Below are 18,422 nucleotides of genomic sequence, written 5' to 3' on the forward strand. Positions count from 1 at the left end.
AGCTGAAGATGAAAAAGGCAGACATAAAGTAAGAGGCAAAGTGATTTAACAGAAAACTGGTATAGATGTTTGGAATTGGAAGGTGGAAAGTTGGTGACATACTGATCATGTTCAACTCGACGCAGTCTTCAACAAAGGAGAACATGTCCTTGGTGGGTTCATTGCCTTCTGATTTTACTAGTTCAACTCTAAAACAGAAAGGGCCATTGTCATGATTTCTAATTTCAGTTATTTCTAAGGTGCAGTTGTTCTGGCTCAGCTCTCCCAACATCTTTGTTCGGCCCTTAAAGTTGTCCTTAATCAGTGTAGCATCACTATGAAAGATGTTGTTTCCTTTAGTATCTGGTGTTTTGCCTTTATCGTGCCACATCGCTCTGAGTCTGGAGGAGGGCAGGTTTCCTCCAGTATGGGAGAATGAACATGGTACCACAACACAGGATGTAACCAGAGCGTCAATGCTTTTTACAACAGTGGCCTTCCATTCATCACTGGACACGGAGCTACAGATGGCTGAAAGAGAATTAAGGGAATGTCACTGAAATAATGACTTCTCTGCCATTTCTTATAAAGGTATACATTATTTGTAAAGCAACTGTAAACCAAGAGGTGACTCATTATGTTACCTGCAAAAAGCATACAAGTTATCATAAACTTTGTTTGATTGTCCATGTTTCTTGAGGGTCTTGTAAAACACTGCAGGATTTTTACATGAAAAAAATACAAATAAATAAATAAATGCATCAAAATCACTTCAATACATGGAAATTACAACACAGTTTTAGAAGTTAGACAACTTTTAAAATATATTCATATGAAACACAGGTAAAATTATCATTCCCATACGAACTGCTATATACTCTGTTGGTATTTTGTCAGCGCCTCTGTCATTTATATTTTATTTATTTATTTTATAATTTTTTTATTTATTCTATTTTACTATTTGTCTCTGAAAGCAGCAAATCTCTCACTTCCCAGGTTCTCTGTATTTCTACTTTTAATGTCTTTGCATTCATACTGCAAGGAAGTATCAGGGGTTTTTAAAGTCCACAATCACTATTTCAGGCTTCATTACAGTGACTTACAAAAATGTTATAGCAACGCTTATGCCAGAAGTACTGTAAATACTTTGACAGTGAATTTCTTGGTAAATTACATAGGCTACAATACTGTGCAAAAGTGTTGGGCCACCGTTCATTTCATTATGTGTTGCTGCTAAAATGGGAAATAGTTTTTTTATTGAAATATATAAACAAAAATGAAAATACAATACACAAGGCAAAATCAGAGTTGTACAATTGTAACAAATTTAAAGTTGATATTTGGTATGAGCATCTTTATTCTCCAACACCGTCTGAACTCTCTTAGGCAAGCTTTCTTGAAATCTCTTTTAGCAGTACTCAGCAATAGTTCTCCAGGTTTCCTGAGTGACATTTCAAAGCTTGATGTTGGGTGGTATTTGTTTCATTTTCTGTCAATGCACAAGCAGGCAATGCCCAAACAAAAAGTTAGAAAGACGTTCAGAAAGTTTGGCAAACTACTGCTCAAGAACATTTGTCTGCTTGGAAGCAAAACATAAAGAAATGAGGGGTGACTTTTGCACAGTAATCTCTGTAATCTCTGTTATAATCATAAATATCTTACCTGCTTTTGCTCCCGTCTGGCTGAGTTGTTTGTGGCTACAAAACACTTTGACACTGTGTCCGACTCTTTCCGGTTTTCCAGATGATTTTGGTTTATTCATTCACTTAAAATCAAAGAGAAATTTGCTGCTGCTAAAGAAGACAAGAAAAATTAATTACCAAATGCCAAAAAACATAAACATATTTTTCCAAGCATTTTTCCAAAAACATAAGTATTAAAAAGTAGCTGTATCTCTCTCTCTCTCTCTCTCCCTACATATATATATATATATATATATATATATATATATATATATACACATATATATATATACATATATATATATACGTATTAATACTGGAGGAGCATATCAGAGAAGAACGCTCAGTAATGCTCAGTGGCTATTGGATCTAAGAGTTCACCACAGCAACCTCTCTGAACAGGATCCAGTAATCATCACAGTGGCAGACATCCAGTATGAAGACAGCACCGAGCCCTGACATGATTCACGGTACCACACAGAAGCTCCTGTCAAGCATCATGTGCTATATTAACATAATAATAAAAGAATATCAGTAGATTGGAATACAAACTCTTTTTAAAAAATTCTGATTATACCCAGCTGAAACAAAAGAAGGAAAAAAAGAATGTTTTCTGCTGCCTGCATGGTATGGAACGCCAGGACTGCCATAATGAATTAATTAAATACACCATTAAATAATTAATTAAATGTGGCAATAATTAATTAAATGTGGCAATAATTAATTAAAATTGGAAATAATTAATTAAAATGGGAAATAATTAATTAAGTTTTTTTACACATTTAATTAATTAATTAATAATTAATTATTAACCCATTTAACTAATTATTTATTTATTTCACATTTTAATTAATTATTGCCACATTTAAATAATTATTTAATGGTGTATTTAATTCATTCATTTTGGCACAGTTGACTCCTTCAGGTCTCACCATGAAATCATTTTATCTGTCAGCCTCACCCATCAAACCCAGGGGGTGGGGTTAACGCTGATCGAGTCAAAACCATTGCTTTGGCCTGGTGGCCATTGTTTTTAGCACACAACAACCAGCATGTTGAAACTAACAGAACTGAACTTTGGAAAAACCCTGTTTATGTGTCACCAAATACCGTTTTAATATTTTTTTAGCCGAGAATGTAGTGGTTTAATCTTCAGATGTCTGGTCGGTTTGTCAAGATACAGCCTCTTTGCAAAAGTGCTTCGATGATTTCGGAGATGACTGCCCAGCCCAGTCTCACGGCAAAGCGTGGGATAGACCTGCTCGCCTCGCAAGCAATCGAGCTTTTATTACCACCGACAAAGCGCAGGCCCCGGTACACAGCTGTAATAACCCCTGCAGTACACTGACTTCATTTACTGAGGTTATATTTATCGGGTTTTTATTTCCTGATGTTCTTATGTGTCCTACGTGTTTCAGTCGCCAATTCTGAATTATAACTAACATTAAAAACATGTTTAAGGAGGAGAGAGAGCAAATAAATTCGATTAACAGCTGATCTTTGGGTTTTTGTTCAGTAATCAGCGTGACCTGTGTATAAATGCATAAAAGAGATAACATTGGTGTTTCTGTCATGTAGTAACTGCTAGGTTTAACTGTACAAAGGTGGTTCGACACTATGAAACACATACAGACTTCATGATGTTGGGCTAATATTTTTATTATAAATATTAATCATGAGGGTAAATGGCCCTGTACACCACGGAGCAAGGTCAGCATATCCACGATATCTTCAACACACAGTTTCCCAGCTGGGTCACATGAAAGTGTCGGCAGCATCAAACTAATGTAACGGTCATCTACGAATAATTCACGGGTCATATCAATATGATTTTACAGAAAATCATCCTTATTACTGTCAACTATTCCAGAGATGTGAAAATCTACAGCATAAAGAACAAAAAACTATAGCAGTCTAACGCAACACTGTAACAGAGATGAACCGTCAGTTTGTCACAGATCAAAGTGGAATGAAAGTGATTGGTTGAACAGGTGTTCGTGATCTGTGTTATCTGCGTTTTCATCAGCGTAAGAGACTCAGCAGCAGATTAGAATAACATTTTGGTGATTTAATAAATCACTAAATTAATACACGCAAGAAACGATCAAACCTGTTCCGACAATTTGAGTTTGTATTCCCTCAGCTGCAGACTCGCTGCTGTTTAAATGTTTGAGAGGAAGATTAGATAGAAAACAAACGTCAAACATAGACTCAGTCTGCGTTCACATTTGATATGAGGCCAGGACGTATAGTGGCTGTGTCCTGTTTTAAGATCATATATGTAAAATTGTTGTCTGACCCACTCAGAGTCCGTGGTTACCATGGTTACTGCATAATCAGCTGTAATTTAAACAGCTGGCATTGCGGAAACCTACCGGCGACATGAGTGTTTATATTTGTCATTGCAAAAGAACTGTCTGAATGGTTAACTGAAGTTAACTTGGATAAATTATAGTTAAGGAGTATCACAGATAACGCCCACGTGAGCTGTGTGACTGTTCACCACTACACTGAAATAAGTAGGCTATTACTGAAATACACGTGCTATATCATAAACTATGATATAAATAGGGAGGTCCTATTAACATGTTTAGTTTTAAAGGACACCTTCCTGCCTTTAGTCTCATTCATGAGCAGTATTAGTTTTCTCCTAACATCCAGAAGTTTGCACGATGTGTTTCATAGTTTGTAACAAGCCTTTGACAGTTAAACATAACATGACCGAAACAAAAATAACAAAAAAAATAAATAAAAAATCACACAAATTATATGTTAACCTCATTTATTTTTAGTTAAGTAAACTCTAAAAATTCTAACAGACAGCTGGTGCTTAGAATACAGTTGAATAACTATTAAAAAACAGATGATGTAATATTTCTGTCCAGGTTGCAGTCTTCATGATGAACACGCTGTTGCAAACTCTGCTCCTCTCGATGAAAATGCGCCTTCTTTTTCCTCTTTGTATAAAAACATTTTAAAAGTCAGTTTAATCTCAAAATTCACTGTTAAATCCAAAACACACCAGAAAAAGAAAAGCGAATGGTTTAGTCTAACACAGTGAACCATTAAACTTCAGTAAAACTATGCAGTTATGAAACGTAACTTTAACCTCAGCCAAACCGATTTGCTCAGTTGTAAATAAAACAGCGAAGTAAACGTGACCCGACAGACAGAACCTGAGTGAATTAAGTCCAGCGTTTAACCACTGAGAGCTAAAACTCAGGTGAGGTTTCAAAGCTGTGTGCCGGTGATTGGACATCAGCCGCTGATAAAGCTGGTTGGCCTATAAAGTGCTCTGTTGGGAAACAAGCTCCAGCAGCTCTGCGCTATCACCAGGTAACGTGGGCGTGTTTCTTGAATTAGCAGCAGGTGTTAAACAGCTGACAGGTGAGGAGGAGGATGCATGCAGGTTAACTGAGGGCCTGTTGAGCTGATCGCTGGTGTCGTGAGAAAAATGTCAGCTTGTTCTTTATGTTACAGAAGCACAGAGACACAAGACCAGGCGGAAAGAGACAATCGTTCGGTGAAAATGAGAATCTGAGAATGCAACATGTGGGACACAGCGAGTGGAATATGTAAACAAACCGGTTAATGTAACCCCCCCCCAAAAAAAAACCCCCCAAAACAAAACAGTTAAGCTGGCACACCGGGGCTGTGAGCTCGGTACACTCTGTCAGCTGACTGTTAGCAGAGCTAGTGACATCTCTGAAAACATCTGAGCACTTTTGCAAACATGTTCTATGTTGACAACCTGACCAGACATGTGAAGATTACGCCACGACATTTGCGGCTAAAACACTGTTAAAAGTGTAGTTGGTGACAGAAAAACGGGGTATTTTAAAACTTTACACCACCACCATTGCTGCCTGTGATTAAGAATTCATTCTGGGATACCTGGCTGCCCCAAGTCCACACAAGCAATCGATTATCTAGGATCGACCTGTCTTGACTTACTTTGCACAGCAACCAATCAAATGTTAGAGAAGCTGCATGGGCAGCGTTAACCCCGCCCACTTAGTTTGATAGGTGAGGCTGACAAATAAAATTATTTCAAGGAGAGAGATGAAGGGGACAAAAGTGCCAAAATGAATTAAATAAATAAATCATTAAATAATTAATTGAAAATGTCAATAATTATTTAAATGTGTTATTAATTAATTAAATATGTCAATAATTAATTAAATGTGTCAATAATTAATTAATTACATGTGTCGTAAATATTTATGTAATTAATTATTTCCGATTTTAATTAATTATTGCCACATTTAATTAATTATTTAATGGTGTATTTAATTAATTCATTATGGCAGTCCTGGCGTTCCATAGCATTGTAGAGGGTGACTTTGGGTCTAAACAGTATAACACAACACAATATTTTCTGAGTTCCAGTAGGTTATCTTTGTGTACAGGATGTGATCAGCTGATCTGCTACTCTTTGTGGATGTACACAACTGAATTCAACCAGATGTCAGCAAATGTTTCATGTGTTGTCCTGGCTCATTTCCATCCTCTACACTGACAATACACTATGCTGTCGTTTTTCTAGACACTATAAAGTTGGTATGAAGGTGGAATTCAGTCAATGAATCTAAGCATCATCAGCTATAAATCATATTAATCTCTGCTACACTTGATGTAACCAACTCTGACCATGAGGCCATAGCTTTTGTTGAGCTAACGGAATTGTTGTATTTGAAATTACCAGCAAATTAAAAAATATTACTCCCTTTATGCTTGCTGGTCCTCTAGCTAGATGCTGAAGCACCGCAAACGCAATTCATCAACACCTGTTGTGCCACAAAAAAAGAAAAAAAAAAAAGAAAAAAAAACACAACCCATTTTAACTATGGTTGTGTTTTTTGATCTCTTTTTATGTGACATCCCCTGGTGATTAATAAACGAACAGGACTGCCTTTCATGTGTTTCTGTTTAGGCTTAAATCGGTTTGATGTTTGAAGGCTCGCAGTGATGAAATAGTAGCTACCATAATATGCCTTAACCCAATAGTAACAAGCCTGTTTTGAGCCTGTTTTTTTTTTCAGGAAAAAAAAAACGCTCAAGTACAGATACTTGAAAATTCGATTTAAGTACAGTAACAACGTATTTATACGTCGTTATTTTCCACCTCAGAGCCCCGACAGCATGTTTGTTAATTTGACACATGTTACTGCATCTGTTTTTAGGTTCGTTTTATTTTTTTCTCAGCTTTTATCTGCAGCATTTCGCTACTTCTTCCACACTAATGAAAAGAAATGGGCTCCTGTCAATGCTTGTATGCTTGCGCAGCGGCAAAATGCGTCTCTCCATCGGGAAAATGCCAGTTATTCTTGATTGCCAGTTCAGCCCTGCCTGGGGCATTTCGAAATCGAAAGTGTCGCCTTTCGGCTCAACTCTCGCTTCAAAAATCTCAAACACAAAGCTATCGTCCCACAGTTCATACTCTTATCTATTCTATTATCATTACAGTGCTGTTTTACCTGCTTCTCCTCAGTTGTTTGTCTCTGCAAATCTCTTTGACATCATCTCTGACTCTTTCAGGAGGATTTTCAAATCTTTCCAGCTGGAACCACCCACTTAACTGGAATCCTAGAAAGAAGCACAGCCGTCTTATTAACATACAAAAACATGACCAGGATAAAATGGCGGATAAAAAAAATCCCTCACTGAAAAAGGGGCAGGGCCGTTTCTAACTTTTTTGAGGCCCTATTTTATAACATTACACAGGGGAGTACAAAGATAATCTGTGGCTATGCATCAACCTGTTACACTTTAAGAAGATACTGAGCTGGATATGTGAGTCTAAAATTCTAATAAATATTTTTCATGTTCATCCAGCTATTAAGTAAATTCAATGTATGTCGGTCCAGCTATTTATATTTTAATGATTTAAGACCAGTTTTTTATATTACTGTACATAAGTATTCTTCACATATCAGTTAGATGCTATAGGATATACTGACACTGGAGAGGAATGACATGGAAACAGAAGGTAAGCTGAATTGTTTATTAATGTTGAACACATGTTTAACACTTAAATGTTATTTGCTATATGTAGCTGTGGCTATTCAACCTCATTATGCAACACGTTCAATCTGCATGATGCAAATAAAAAGAATAAATCCTCTTCTTCTTGTGTGGTTTATTGTCTCTTAAACCAACAGACAAAGCTGGTCGCACTCAGAAGACGTGGGAGAAGAAATATTTGAGGCTGTGTACTGACAAGGGTTTTTTTTCTCATCATCATAAGACATTTGGTCTGACAGACCCACCCGGACCACCAAACAGGAACCAAAGCTAACTAGTGGGGGTTATTTGCACACTAAAATAAGCAACTAAACATTAGCCACAGATGTGCTCCCGAGCTAGAAGCTCCATTTTCAGTTCCACCTAAACACCACAAGTTCTTTAGAGACACTTGTTAAGCCTAACAGGGGATAAGTGCTCCTGTCCAAATTGACACACTATAATGCCAGATAGGGCAGCATGGTGGTGCAGTGGTAAGGGCTGTTTCCTCATAGCAAGAAGGTCCTGGGTTCAAGTCCAGGGTCTTTCTGTGTGGTATGTTCTCCACGTGTGTTTGGGTTCTACTTCAGCTTACTCCCACACTCCCAAAGACATGGGGTTAGGTTAACTGATAAATCTAAATTGCCCATAGGTGCAAATGGTTGTCTGTCTATGTGGTGGCCCTGTGACCTGTCCAGGGTGTACCCTGCCTCTTGTCCTATGGTAGACTGATGGATGTTTTTTTTAAGGTAATTTGCTTTTCTAATACTCATTAATTTAACTATTTGGCTTCATAATATGGACTGATTATTGTTATGGAACATTTTTTTTTAAACCTTATTGAACTTGCTTGTAAGTCCTTTTGTCGATGTTGCTTTGTTGGTTGCTATAAACACACAGTCCACAGCAATCACAGTAGTAAACAGAAAAGTGAAATAACTCAAAATATGTTTTATATTTAAGATTCTTCAAAATAGGATGCTGTGGTAGTCATGCTGCCTCAGTGCACCTTTAATTTGGAATGAATCCCCAACAGTGTCACCAGGAAAACACCCCCACACCATCACAACTCCTCCTCCATGCTTCATGGTGGGAATCATGCATTTGGAGATCATCTGTTCACAACAAAGACACAGTGGGTGAAACTAAAGATCTCAAATTTGGACTCATCAGACCAAAGCGCGTATTTCCACTGGTCTAATGTCCATTCCTTGTGTTTCTTGGCCCAAACAATCTCTTCTGCTTGTTGTTTTTCCTTAGTAGTGCTTTCTTAGCAGCTCTTTGCATCTTGGCCATAAAGGCCTGATTTGCACAGTCTCCTCTGAACAGTTGATGCAGAGATGTGTTTGCTACTGGAAGTATATGTGTCATTTATCTGGGCTCTAATCTGAGGTGCTAATCTGAGAAAAGTTTATTCACTTCAACTGAAGAAGCTTCTTGGATGAAGATGAAATGTCTTTAAGAAATTTAAAGAAGAAGAATTTGAAGAAGTCCAGACACTTTTCTTTCCAAGCTCCTTAGACCCAAGGACTTGTAGCACTTCAAAAAAGCAAAAGGCGGCTACTTTGAGGAATCTAAAGTTAAATTAAAATATCTTGCTTGACATATTTGATGTCTTCAGTATGTATGTAAATATATGTATATATATAAAAAAAATTCCCCCTCTCTGAATTCCTTCAGATGCTTATTTTTCTTAAAGAGCCTTAACCAGTGACTCCTTTCAATGCGTCTTCGCTATAGCCTCAAGTAAGAAGACTCTCAGTCTCCTGCAAACTATTGGGACGCGTGCTTTTTTCTTTTCGTGCCCCACTTTTAAATAAAAAGTTCAAAGACCTGTGAAAAGTTCGTTCATGAAGTGTGTCAGTATTTCAGTATCACACGACAACCTGGGTTTGCCTCTCATCTGTATTTAGTTTTATTTAATTTTATTAACTGTACAGTACTCTATTTTTGGTAACTATTGTCCTTGATGTAAATATGTAAAAAAAAAACTGTGAATGTTTCTGTTCTGTGTCCTGTGTACTGCTTGTTTGTATATGTGTTTTTCTTGCTGCTGTTACAACCAAATGTCACCTTGTGGGACAATTAAAGGATTATTTTATTCTTCTATTTTATAAGGATGTCATGTTTCTGTATCATCTCTCTCCTGTTAGACCCCAAAACATCATCCTGTTTAGTGTTCTGATATCTTATATTTATATCTTATATTTTATTATATTGCACAGTTTTCTCATCAATCAAAGAATATTTACTGCACCAGCTTGCCTTACATTTTATCTGAAAAATACAAGGTTCAAATCTTTTTAGTTTATTTTGGGATATTGCCCTTAAATATAACTAAATCTTTCAGACAGTGGTCATTGTATATTAATATTTGTCTGTTAGACAGTCACACAGGAATAAATGATATGAAATAGATATATATAACTTGAATTTAAACTGAAATGTAATATTTGAGATAACTGAGTTTAATTCAACTACTGAGCATTTTCTTTTCAAATGTACAAGGTGTATACATTAAAATACCAATAATATAAATCCTACTACATTCGTACCATCAAAATGAAATGAGACTAATCTTTGAGCTATACTAGCTAAACTGAGCATCACTGATGGCTAAAGGGACTTAGCACATGCTGTGGCGTTCTCCCACATACATCACATGCAGATGAAATAACAAAATTTTCACAGATAAAACAAAAAAATGCCATAAAATAAAGATTTTTCTGTATTTCTCTCGAACATACTGTCCACCACAGTACCTGCTTATGTTGTGGTTGCTAGGCAACAGAAACTGCTTTACACTTCCGGTCTTTGCAGCAAGGATGCAGCCCCTGAATTTGGACACAGCCATTGAATAGTCTCACCCGTGAGAGTTCATGCCCTGGAAGGAGTCTGCCATTGACCAATCAGAGTGAGTCTTTTGGCCACCAAAGACCAACAAGAGCGCCTGGCCGGACAGATGATGGAGCCCTCATGGGACAGTGAAAGGGGACATGGCAACAACCGTGCAAAGCAGCACAGGAATGGACACTGGTTTGAGCAAGGAGTCAAGGAAAAGGGAAAGACCATCTCTGAATCAAGGAGGGTGCCTAAGGGTACATCTTTCACCATCTTAAGATAGGCATACACTTGGCCCATTTTGAGACAATTTTTTAGTCATGCGACCGTTGACCATTGATCGATGATCATTGGTCAGGGGGTTATGACAATTTGCGTATTGATGATCATGAAACTGACCTTAGCCGATTGTTTGTCAGTGGTGGTAGTTTCAGTCATTATGCAAATATATTGTTTTTAAGGCTTGGGGAATCTCCCTGCAGCCAGCTGAGACTAAAGAAGGCACTTGGATGAGTGACAACATTTTTCTCCCACTGAAAACGCTACATCCAAATGAACAGACTCAACATGTTGGGAAATTAGATTACGGTTTTATAAAAATGTGTTTATAACATACATTTATAAAACGTGTTATAAAATATAAACAGTGTTTATAAAATATGAATTTCTCACAAAAAGCTTCACAATGCTCAAGTAATGGTGTCACTCAGAATATACAGCAGGTGTTATCATAAGCTATCTGCAGAGGGTGTGTACACAGGTAGCACCAATTAACCAAAAATTAAGTAATCACTACACGTAATTTTTCCATTCATAATAACCATTAATCAAATGAAGTATTAACGTGTGTGAATGCTAGACAGAAAGCACTTGAGCATAGAAGGAAATGCTTGTGTCAATGGGTGTATAAAGTGCTTATATTATTCAATTCAATTCAATTCAATTTTATTTATATAGCGCCAAATCACAACAAAAGTCGCCTCAAGGCGCTTTATATTGTACAATAGATCGCACAATAATAAATACAGAGAAAACCCCAACAATCATATCATATGACCCCCTATGAGCAAGCACTTTGGTGACAGTGGGAAGGAAAAACTCCCTTTTAACAGGAAGAAACCTCCGGCAGAACCAGGCTCAGGGAGGGGCGGCCATCTGCTGCGACCGGTTGGGGTGAAGAAGGAAAACAGGATGAAAGACATGCTGTGGAAGAGAGACAGAAATTAATAACAGATATGATTCGATGCAGAGAGGTCTATTAACACATAGTGAGTGGCTGGAAAGGAAAAACTCAATGCATCATGGGAATCCCCGGCAGCCTACGTCTATTGCAGCATAACTAAGGGAGGATTCAGGGTCACCTGGTCCAGCCCTAACTATGTGCTTTAGCAAAAAGGAAAGTTTTAAGCCTAATCTTGAAAGTAGAGATAGTGTCTGTCTCCCGAATCCAAACTGGAAGCTGGTTCCACAGAAGAGGGGCCTGAAAACTGAAGGCTCTCCCTCCCATTCTACTTTTAAATACTCTAGGAACAACAAGTAGGCCTGCAGAGCGAGAGCGAAGTGCTCTAATAGGGTGATATGGTACTACAAGGTCATTAAGATAAGATGGGGCCTGATTATTTAAGACCTTGTATGTGAGGAGCAGGATTTTGAAATCAATTCTGGATTTAACAGGAAGCCAATGAAGGGAAGCCAAAACAGGAGAAATATGTTCTCTCTTCCTAGTCCCTGTCAGTACTCTTGCTGCAGCATTTTGGATTAGCTGAAGACTTTTCAGGGAGTTTTTAGGACATCCTGATAATAAAGAATTACAGTAGTCCAGCCTGGAAGTAATGAAGGCATGAACTAGTTTTTCAGCATCACTCTGAGACAGGATATTTCTAATTTTAGAGATGTTGTGCAAATGGAAGAAAGCAGTCTTACATATTTGTTTAATATGTGCGTTAAAGGACATGTCCTGGTCAAAAATGACTCCAAGGTTCCTCACAGTGTTACTGGAGGCCAAGGTAATGCCATCCAGAGTAAGAATCTGGTTAGATACCATATTTCTAAGATTTTCAGGGCCGAGTACAATAACCTCAGTTTTATCTGAATTAAGAAGCAGAAAGTTAGCGGCCATCCCGGTCTTTAAGTCTTTAAGACATTCCTGCAGTTTAACTAATTGGTGTGTGTTACCTGGCTTCATGGATAGATAGAGCTGCGTGTCATCTGCATAGCAGTGAAAATTTATGCTATGTCTTCTAATGATGCTGCCTAGGGGAAGCATGTATAATGTAAATAGAATTGGTCCTAGCACTGAACCCTGTGGAACACCATAATTGACCTTAGTGTGTGAAGAGGACTCTCCATTTACTTGAACAAATTGGAGTCTATTAGATAGATATGATACAAACCACTACAGCGCAGTACCTGTAATACCTACAGCATGTTCTAATCGCTCTAATAGGATATTATGATCAACAGTATCAAACGCAGCACTAAGGTCTAGCAGGACAAGCACAGAGATGAGTCCACTGTCAGAGGCCATAAGAAGATCATTTGTAACCTTCACTAAAGCTGTTTCTGTGCTGTGATGAGCTCTGAAACCTGACTGAAACTCTTCAAATAAGCCATTCCTCTGCAGATGATCTGTTAGGTGTTTGACAACTACTCTTTCAAGGATTTTTGATATAAAAGGAAGGTTGGAGATTGGCCTGTAATTAGCTAAGACAGCTGGGTCTAGAGATGGCTTTTTGAGTAAAGGTTTAACTACAGCCAGCTTGAAGGCCTGTGGTACATAGCCGATTATTAGAGATAGGTTGATCATACTTAAGATCGAAGAATTAATTAATGGCAGGACTTCTTTGAGCAGTTTTGTAGGAATGGGGTCTAAAAGACACGTTGATGGTTTGGAGGAATTAATTATTGAAGTTAACTCAGAAAGATCAATTGGAGAAAAAGAGTCTAACTTGACATTGATGGTACTAAAAGTAGCTGTAGACGATATTACATCTGTGGGATGATTATTGGTAATTTTTTCTCTAATGATAAAAATTTTATTTGTGAAGAAGTTCATGAAGTCATTACTAGTTAACGTTAAAGGGATTGTTGGCTCAGTAGAGCTCTGACTTTTTTGTCAGCCTGGCTACAGTGCTGATTATCCATTTACCATTTACAAATAATAAAATACGAGTGAGACAAACAAACAATTCATTCAAACATTTTATGTATATTCATATATTTTGTCTTTAAATATCTTTAATAAATCATAAATGAAGCTTTATGACCTTTGTGACGTTTTCCTAAATCACAGTTAAGAGCTATACATATGTGTATAACAGAGCAGGTATCTTGTTATTTGATCTACTCCTTAATTTAACAGTAACATGCAACACACTGTATTCACAATCTATTTGAATGAAAAAGTTAACTTATTCACTGTTGAATATTATGCAGTTGTAAGTTAAAAGTTAAAGTTAAAATTTTACTGAATACTGAAGGTCTTTGCCGTTCAAGCAATAAGCAGCAATAAATTCAGTCTCAGCACAAGTGAAGATTAAATGTTCAAAAACAGGTTTACAGTATTGATAAATCGATTTAGAAATCAGGAAGTGGTGGGCTCGCACTGCTACATGCGCAGTTAACATTTCTGGGAAACACAAAAGTGCAACCTTTAAAGTATGAAAACAAAGAGAAAGCATCATATTAATTGATTAAAAAATGCTAGAAGCTAACTGTTGAAAAAAAACCCATCCCCCTTTTTATATTTTGCTACTTTTTCATATTCAATTTTTGTGTTTTGCAAGCGAATGGAAAAAAAAGGATGTAACCATTTGAATTTGGTCCCCTTGATTTCATTTCATTGCCTGAAAAATAAGAAAATACAGGTTTGAAGTATATATGATTTTAAATTCAAGCAAAGAAACAAAGGACAGAAACAGAAAGTAACAGGAATAGGTGAGAAAACACAATAGGCTGGAAAACTTCAAAATTGGAAGTAAAGCAAAACATTAGACACAAGGAACTTTCAAAAAGTGAAAAACTACTAAGACGAAAAACAAGATGAATAATGTGTATCTTAATCTACATTAATTTCTAAGAGGAAATAAGCGGGAAGTGAAATAAACCACTGCAAGAAGGACTCCTGAAAACCTAACACAACTTGTTCAATCTGACTTTTTTACTTGCATTTAATTTTTATAATGTTTAAAAATATGTAGAGTATGATAAAATTGTGAATATAGACAATGCTGACAAGAGCTACAACTGTAAATTCAAGAGAAGCAATAATGTGGATATTTAAGCAGCATTCATTTTTCATCTCACCTTCAGCGTCTTCCCCTGATGAAACCACAGAAAAACAAGAACAGAAAATAAGATATAATTTTAAATGTAATATCTAAACCACCAACATTAATAAACATGAAAAAAACATGAAATCACTGTTAGACAGTTGAGGCGTTTGTGCACGGAAAGTTAGCCCATCTATGAAGCAAGTGTAGTACCAAAAACTTAAAACGCCCTTTGGCCTTTAATCAGAATGACTTAAAGTGATTTAACCAGAAATGTAATCTCAAAGACCTGTGTGGATGTACAATTCCAAAGATTTTGGATTAAAAATAAACAAATAAACAAACAAAAAACAAAACAAAATAAAATACACGCAAAATACAAGCAGATTTAATGCACCAAACTGTAAATTTAAAAAGAAAGATTTTTTTTCTTATCTGCAAGATAATATGGAAAGCCTGTTCCACATGCTGTGATAAATAAAAACAATCATTATATTGTTATCATATATGACGACAGGCTCAGAAACCAACTGCATCTGATGCAAAATATTTTTCTACTTACGTTCCTTCTTGATTTTGAAGCTCTGCAATGCGGTTCCTTAAACAGAAAAAATGCATATATTAAAGAGCGTACTGTAGAACTGATGAGAGGAAAAATGTCTCCTCCTTGTTAACAGAAAGCTTAATTCTCTATAAAATGACTCACTTGTATTTTTTTGCCATTAAAATGCAGGGGATGCCAAAGAGCAGAGCTGTACCAATCCCCACTACAGCAGGAATGATGATGTGATTATAGTTTTCAATACCTGGAAATAGACAGAGTTGGTATTTGTTTGGGTTATTTTTTGTTGTTGCTTCTTTAGAATACAGACAACATTCATCTAAACATACTTTTAATAGTGATATTAACATTTTCTTAATCATGCAAAGTTTAGGGTCAAAAAAATATATTGGAAGTAAACTACTGAAGGACCTCACGTTTTACATGGAGTGTGAAAGTTTCAGATGATTTCAGGCCTCCATTAAATTCAGCAGTGCAGGTTATCTCTCTGTTGTCGTCCTTCTCTTCCGGAATAACTGTCAGGATGGACTGCGTCTCCCAGTTTCCTTGTTTAATATCTTTATGATGCACAATGATGTTTGTACTATCCAGATTCCATGTGAGTTTAGGAACATGAGTGGGGCAGGTGTGGATGACTGAACAGGTGACAGTGTAGGGCTCTCCTAGAGTGGCTGTCTTTGGTTTAATCACTGCAGGCTTTAGAGGCTCAGCTGAAAATCAAAAAGGCAGACATAAAGTAAGAGGCAAAGTGATTTAATAGAAAACTGGTATAAATGTTTGAAGTCATGGAAAGTTGGTAACATACTGAGCATGTTCAACTCGACGCAGTCTTCAACAAAGAAGAACTTGTCCTTGGTGGGGTCATTGTTTTCTGTTCGCACTAGTTCAACCCGGAAACAGAAAGGGCCATTGTCATGATCTTTAACTCCAGTTATTTCTAAGGTGCAGTTGTTCTGGCCCAGACGTCCCACCAGCTTTGTTCGGTCCTTAAAGTTGTCCTTAATCAGTGTAGGATCCTCATGATAGATGTTTCTTTTTGTGCCATCTTTTTCATGCCAGATTCCTCTGAGTCTGGAGGAGGGCAGGTTTCCTCCAGTATGGGAGAATGAACATGGTACCACAACACAGGATGTAACCAGAGCATCAATGCTTTTTACAACAGTGGCCTTCCATTCATCACTGGACACGGAGCTACAGATGGCTGAAAGAGAATTAAGGGAATGTCACTGAAATAATGACTTCTCTGCCATTTCTTATAAAGTTATACAGTGTTTGTAAAGCAATTGTAAACCAACAGGTGACTCATTATGTTACCTGTAAAAAGCATACAAGTTATCATAAACTTTGTTTCGTTGTCCATGTTTCTTGAGGGTCTCGCAAAACACTGCAGGATTTTTCCATGAAAAAAATACAAATAAATAAATAAATGCACCAAAAACACTTCAATTCATGGAAATTACAACACAGTTTTAGAAGTTAGACAACTTAAAAAATATATTTATAATAAACAGGCATAATTAATATTCTCATATGGACTATTATATTGCCGTTTATATTTTGCCTGCACTATTTGTCTCTGAAAGCAGCAAATCTCTCACTTGTCAGGTTCCCTGTATATCTACCCTTTAATGTCTTTGCCATCATACTGCAAGAAAAGTATCAGGGGTTCCTAAAGTCCCCAATCAATATCTCAGGCTTCATTACAGTGACTTAAAAAAATAGAGAGAAGCTCATGCCAGAGCCAGTGAATTTCTTGGCAAATTACATAGGCTACAATACTGTGCAAAAGTGTTGGGCCACCATTCATTTCATGATGCTGGGAAAATGGGAAATAAATAGTGGTTTATTGAAATATACAAATAAAAATTGAATTACAAAAAGTAAGGCAAAAACAGACAAAGTCAATATTTTGTATGACCATCTTTATTCTCCAACACAGCCTGAACTCTCTTAGGCAAACTTTCTTAAAATCTCTTTAAGTAGTTCTCAGCAATAGTTCTTCAGCATAACTTACAATAATTTCTTTTGAGTACTCCAGTAGATTTTCATAACGTAGAGGCTGTGATCAGCCGACCTGCTGCTCTTTGTGGATTTATACACCTGAATTCAACCAGATGTAAGCCAATGTTTCTTTAGTTGTCCTGCCTGATTTCCATTTTCCACACCGACAGTATACTTTTTATACTAGACTGGCACTGTGCACCAGTCACAGACTGTTTTTTTTTTCTTTCTTTTTTTTTTTTACTTTAAATCCATCACAGTGCAGCATACTAACCTGTTTATCCTGCATTACCTGTAGATCATTTTCATGGAATCTTTAATTGACACAGTTAGTTTAACTCAGTTTGTTTTGCAGCAGGTTTCACAATATGAAAAACATAATGTCACATGTACAGACCCGATATCTGATTTATAAACATTTGGACTTACATGTAAGCTTGAAATTTCCAGTTTATCAGATCCCACCGAGGAGTCCTTACCTTTAAGGAAACAGACAAAATAAAGACATGAACGGGACCAATTAACAACAAAGACAACCTAAAATACAAATACCGATAAACTAAAAGCACAAGCAAGCAGAACTAGTAAATATAACACAAACAACATAATAATGAATAAACAAGACTCAAAACTCTATTAACAACAAACACTGTGGAAACGACCCAGGGACCATAGCACACACACAGTCGGTGTGTTTGCTGATGTTTGCTGGGCTGAAACGTTGCATTTTAAGTTACCTGCATCTTAAACATCCTTTGAGTTTAACGTCCCTTTATGTTCGCTACTCTTTTTTAGCGCTAGCTCAAATTCAAATGCAAATTTTATTTGTCACATACACGATCATACACAGTACAACATGCAGTGAAATGCGTATTACTGTGCAATTTCCGAAAAGACACGAGAATGAAACTGAAATTAAAAATCAAGTATAAATTTAAGTTAAAAATCACAGGTGTGCAAATCAGCGGAGTGCGGATGCTGAATTACCGAAACCGCAACAAACAAACAAACAAAACCGACTTTGACCCCTGACTATGGCACACGATTGTGCCTCTTTGATCTCTTTTTATGCGACATCCCCTG

At 36.8% G+C, this 18,422-nt stretch overlaps 1 protein-coding gene across 6 annotated transcripts in view; it reads right to left on the minus strand.

Moving 5' to 3' along the window:
* Positions 1 to 18,422, minus strand: part of LOC109200033 (myelin-associated glycoprotein) — a 75,793-nt gene that overhangs the window by 35,998 nt on the left and 21,373 nt on the right. For 3 of the 6 annotated variants that reach the window (XM_025911294.1, XM_025911293.1, XM_025911295.1), the window contains exons 2-7: positions 17,769 to 17,818; positions 16,653 to 16,722; positions 16,144 to 16,539; positions 15,755 to 16,048; positions 15,483 to 15,582; positions 15,339 to 15,374 (exon numbers count right to left, since the gene is read on the minus strand). In XM_025911294.1, coding sequence (XP_025767079.1) covers positions 15,339 to 15,374; positions 15,483 to 15,582; positions 15,755 to 16,048; positions 16,144 to 16,539; positions 16,653 to 16,698 — 872 coding nt within the window. In that variant the 5' untranslated portion in view covers positions 16,699 to 16,722; positions 17,769 to 17,818. Of the gene's footprint in view, positions 1 to 102; positions 511 to 623; positions 694 to 1,641; positions 1,775 to 7,138; positions 8,338 to 15,338; positions 15,375 to 15,482; positions 15,583 to 15,754; positions 16,049 to 16,143; positions 16,540 to 16,652; positions 16,723 to 17,768; positions 17,819 to 18,422 lie in introns of those variants that run through there. The other 3 variants (XM_025911291.1, XM_025911290.1, XM_025911292.1) reach the window with 3 other exon arrangements.

The sequence above is a fragment of the Oreochromis niloticus genome, linkage group LG11 (assembly GCF_001858045.2).
Source record: "Oreochromis niloticus isolate F11D_XX linkage group LG11, O_niloticus_UMD_NMBU, whole genome shotgun sequence".
Lineage (NCBI taxonomy): Eukaryota > Metazoa > Chordata > Actinopteri > Cichliformes > Cichlidae > Oreochromis > Oreochromis niloticus.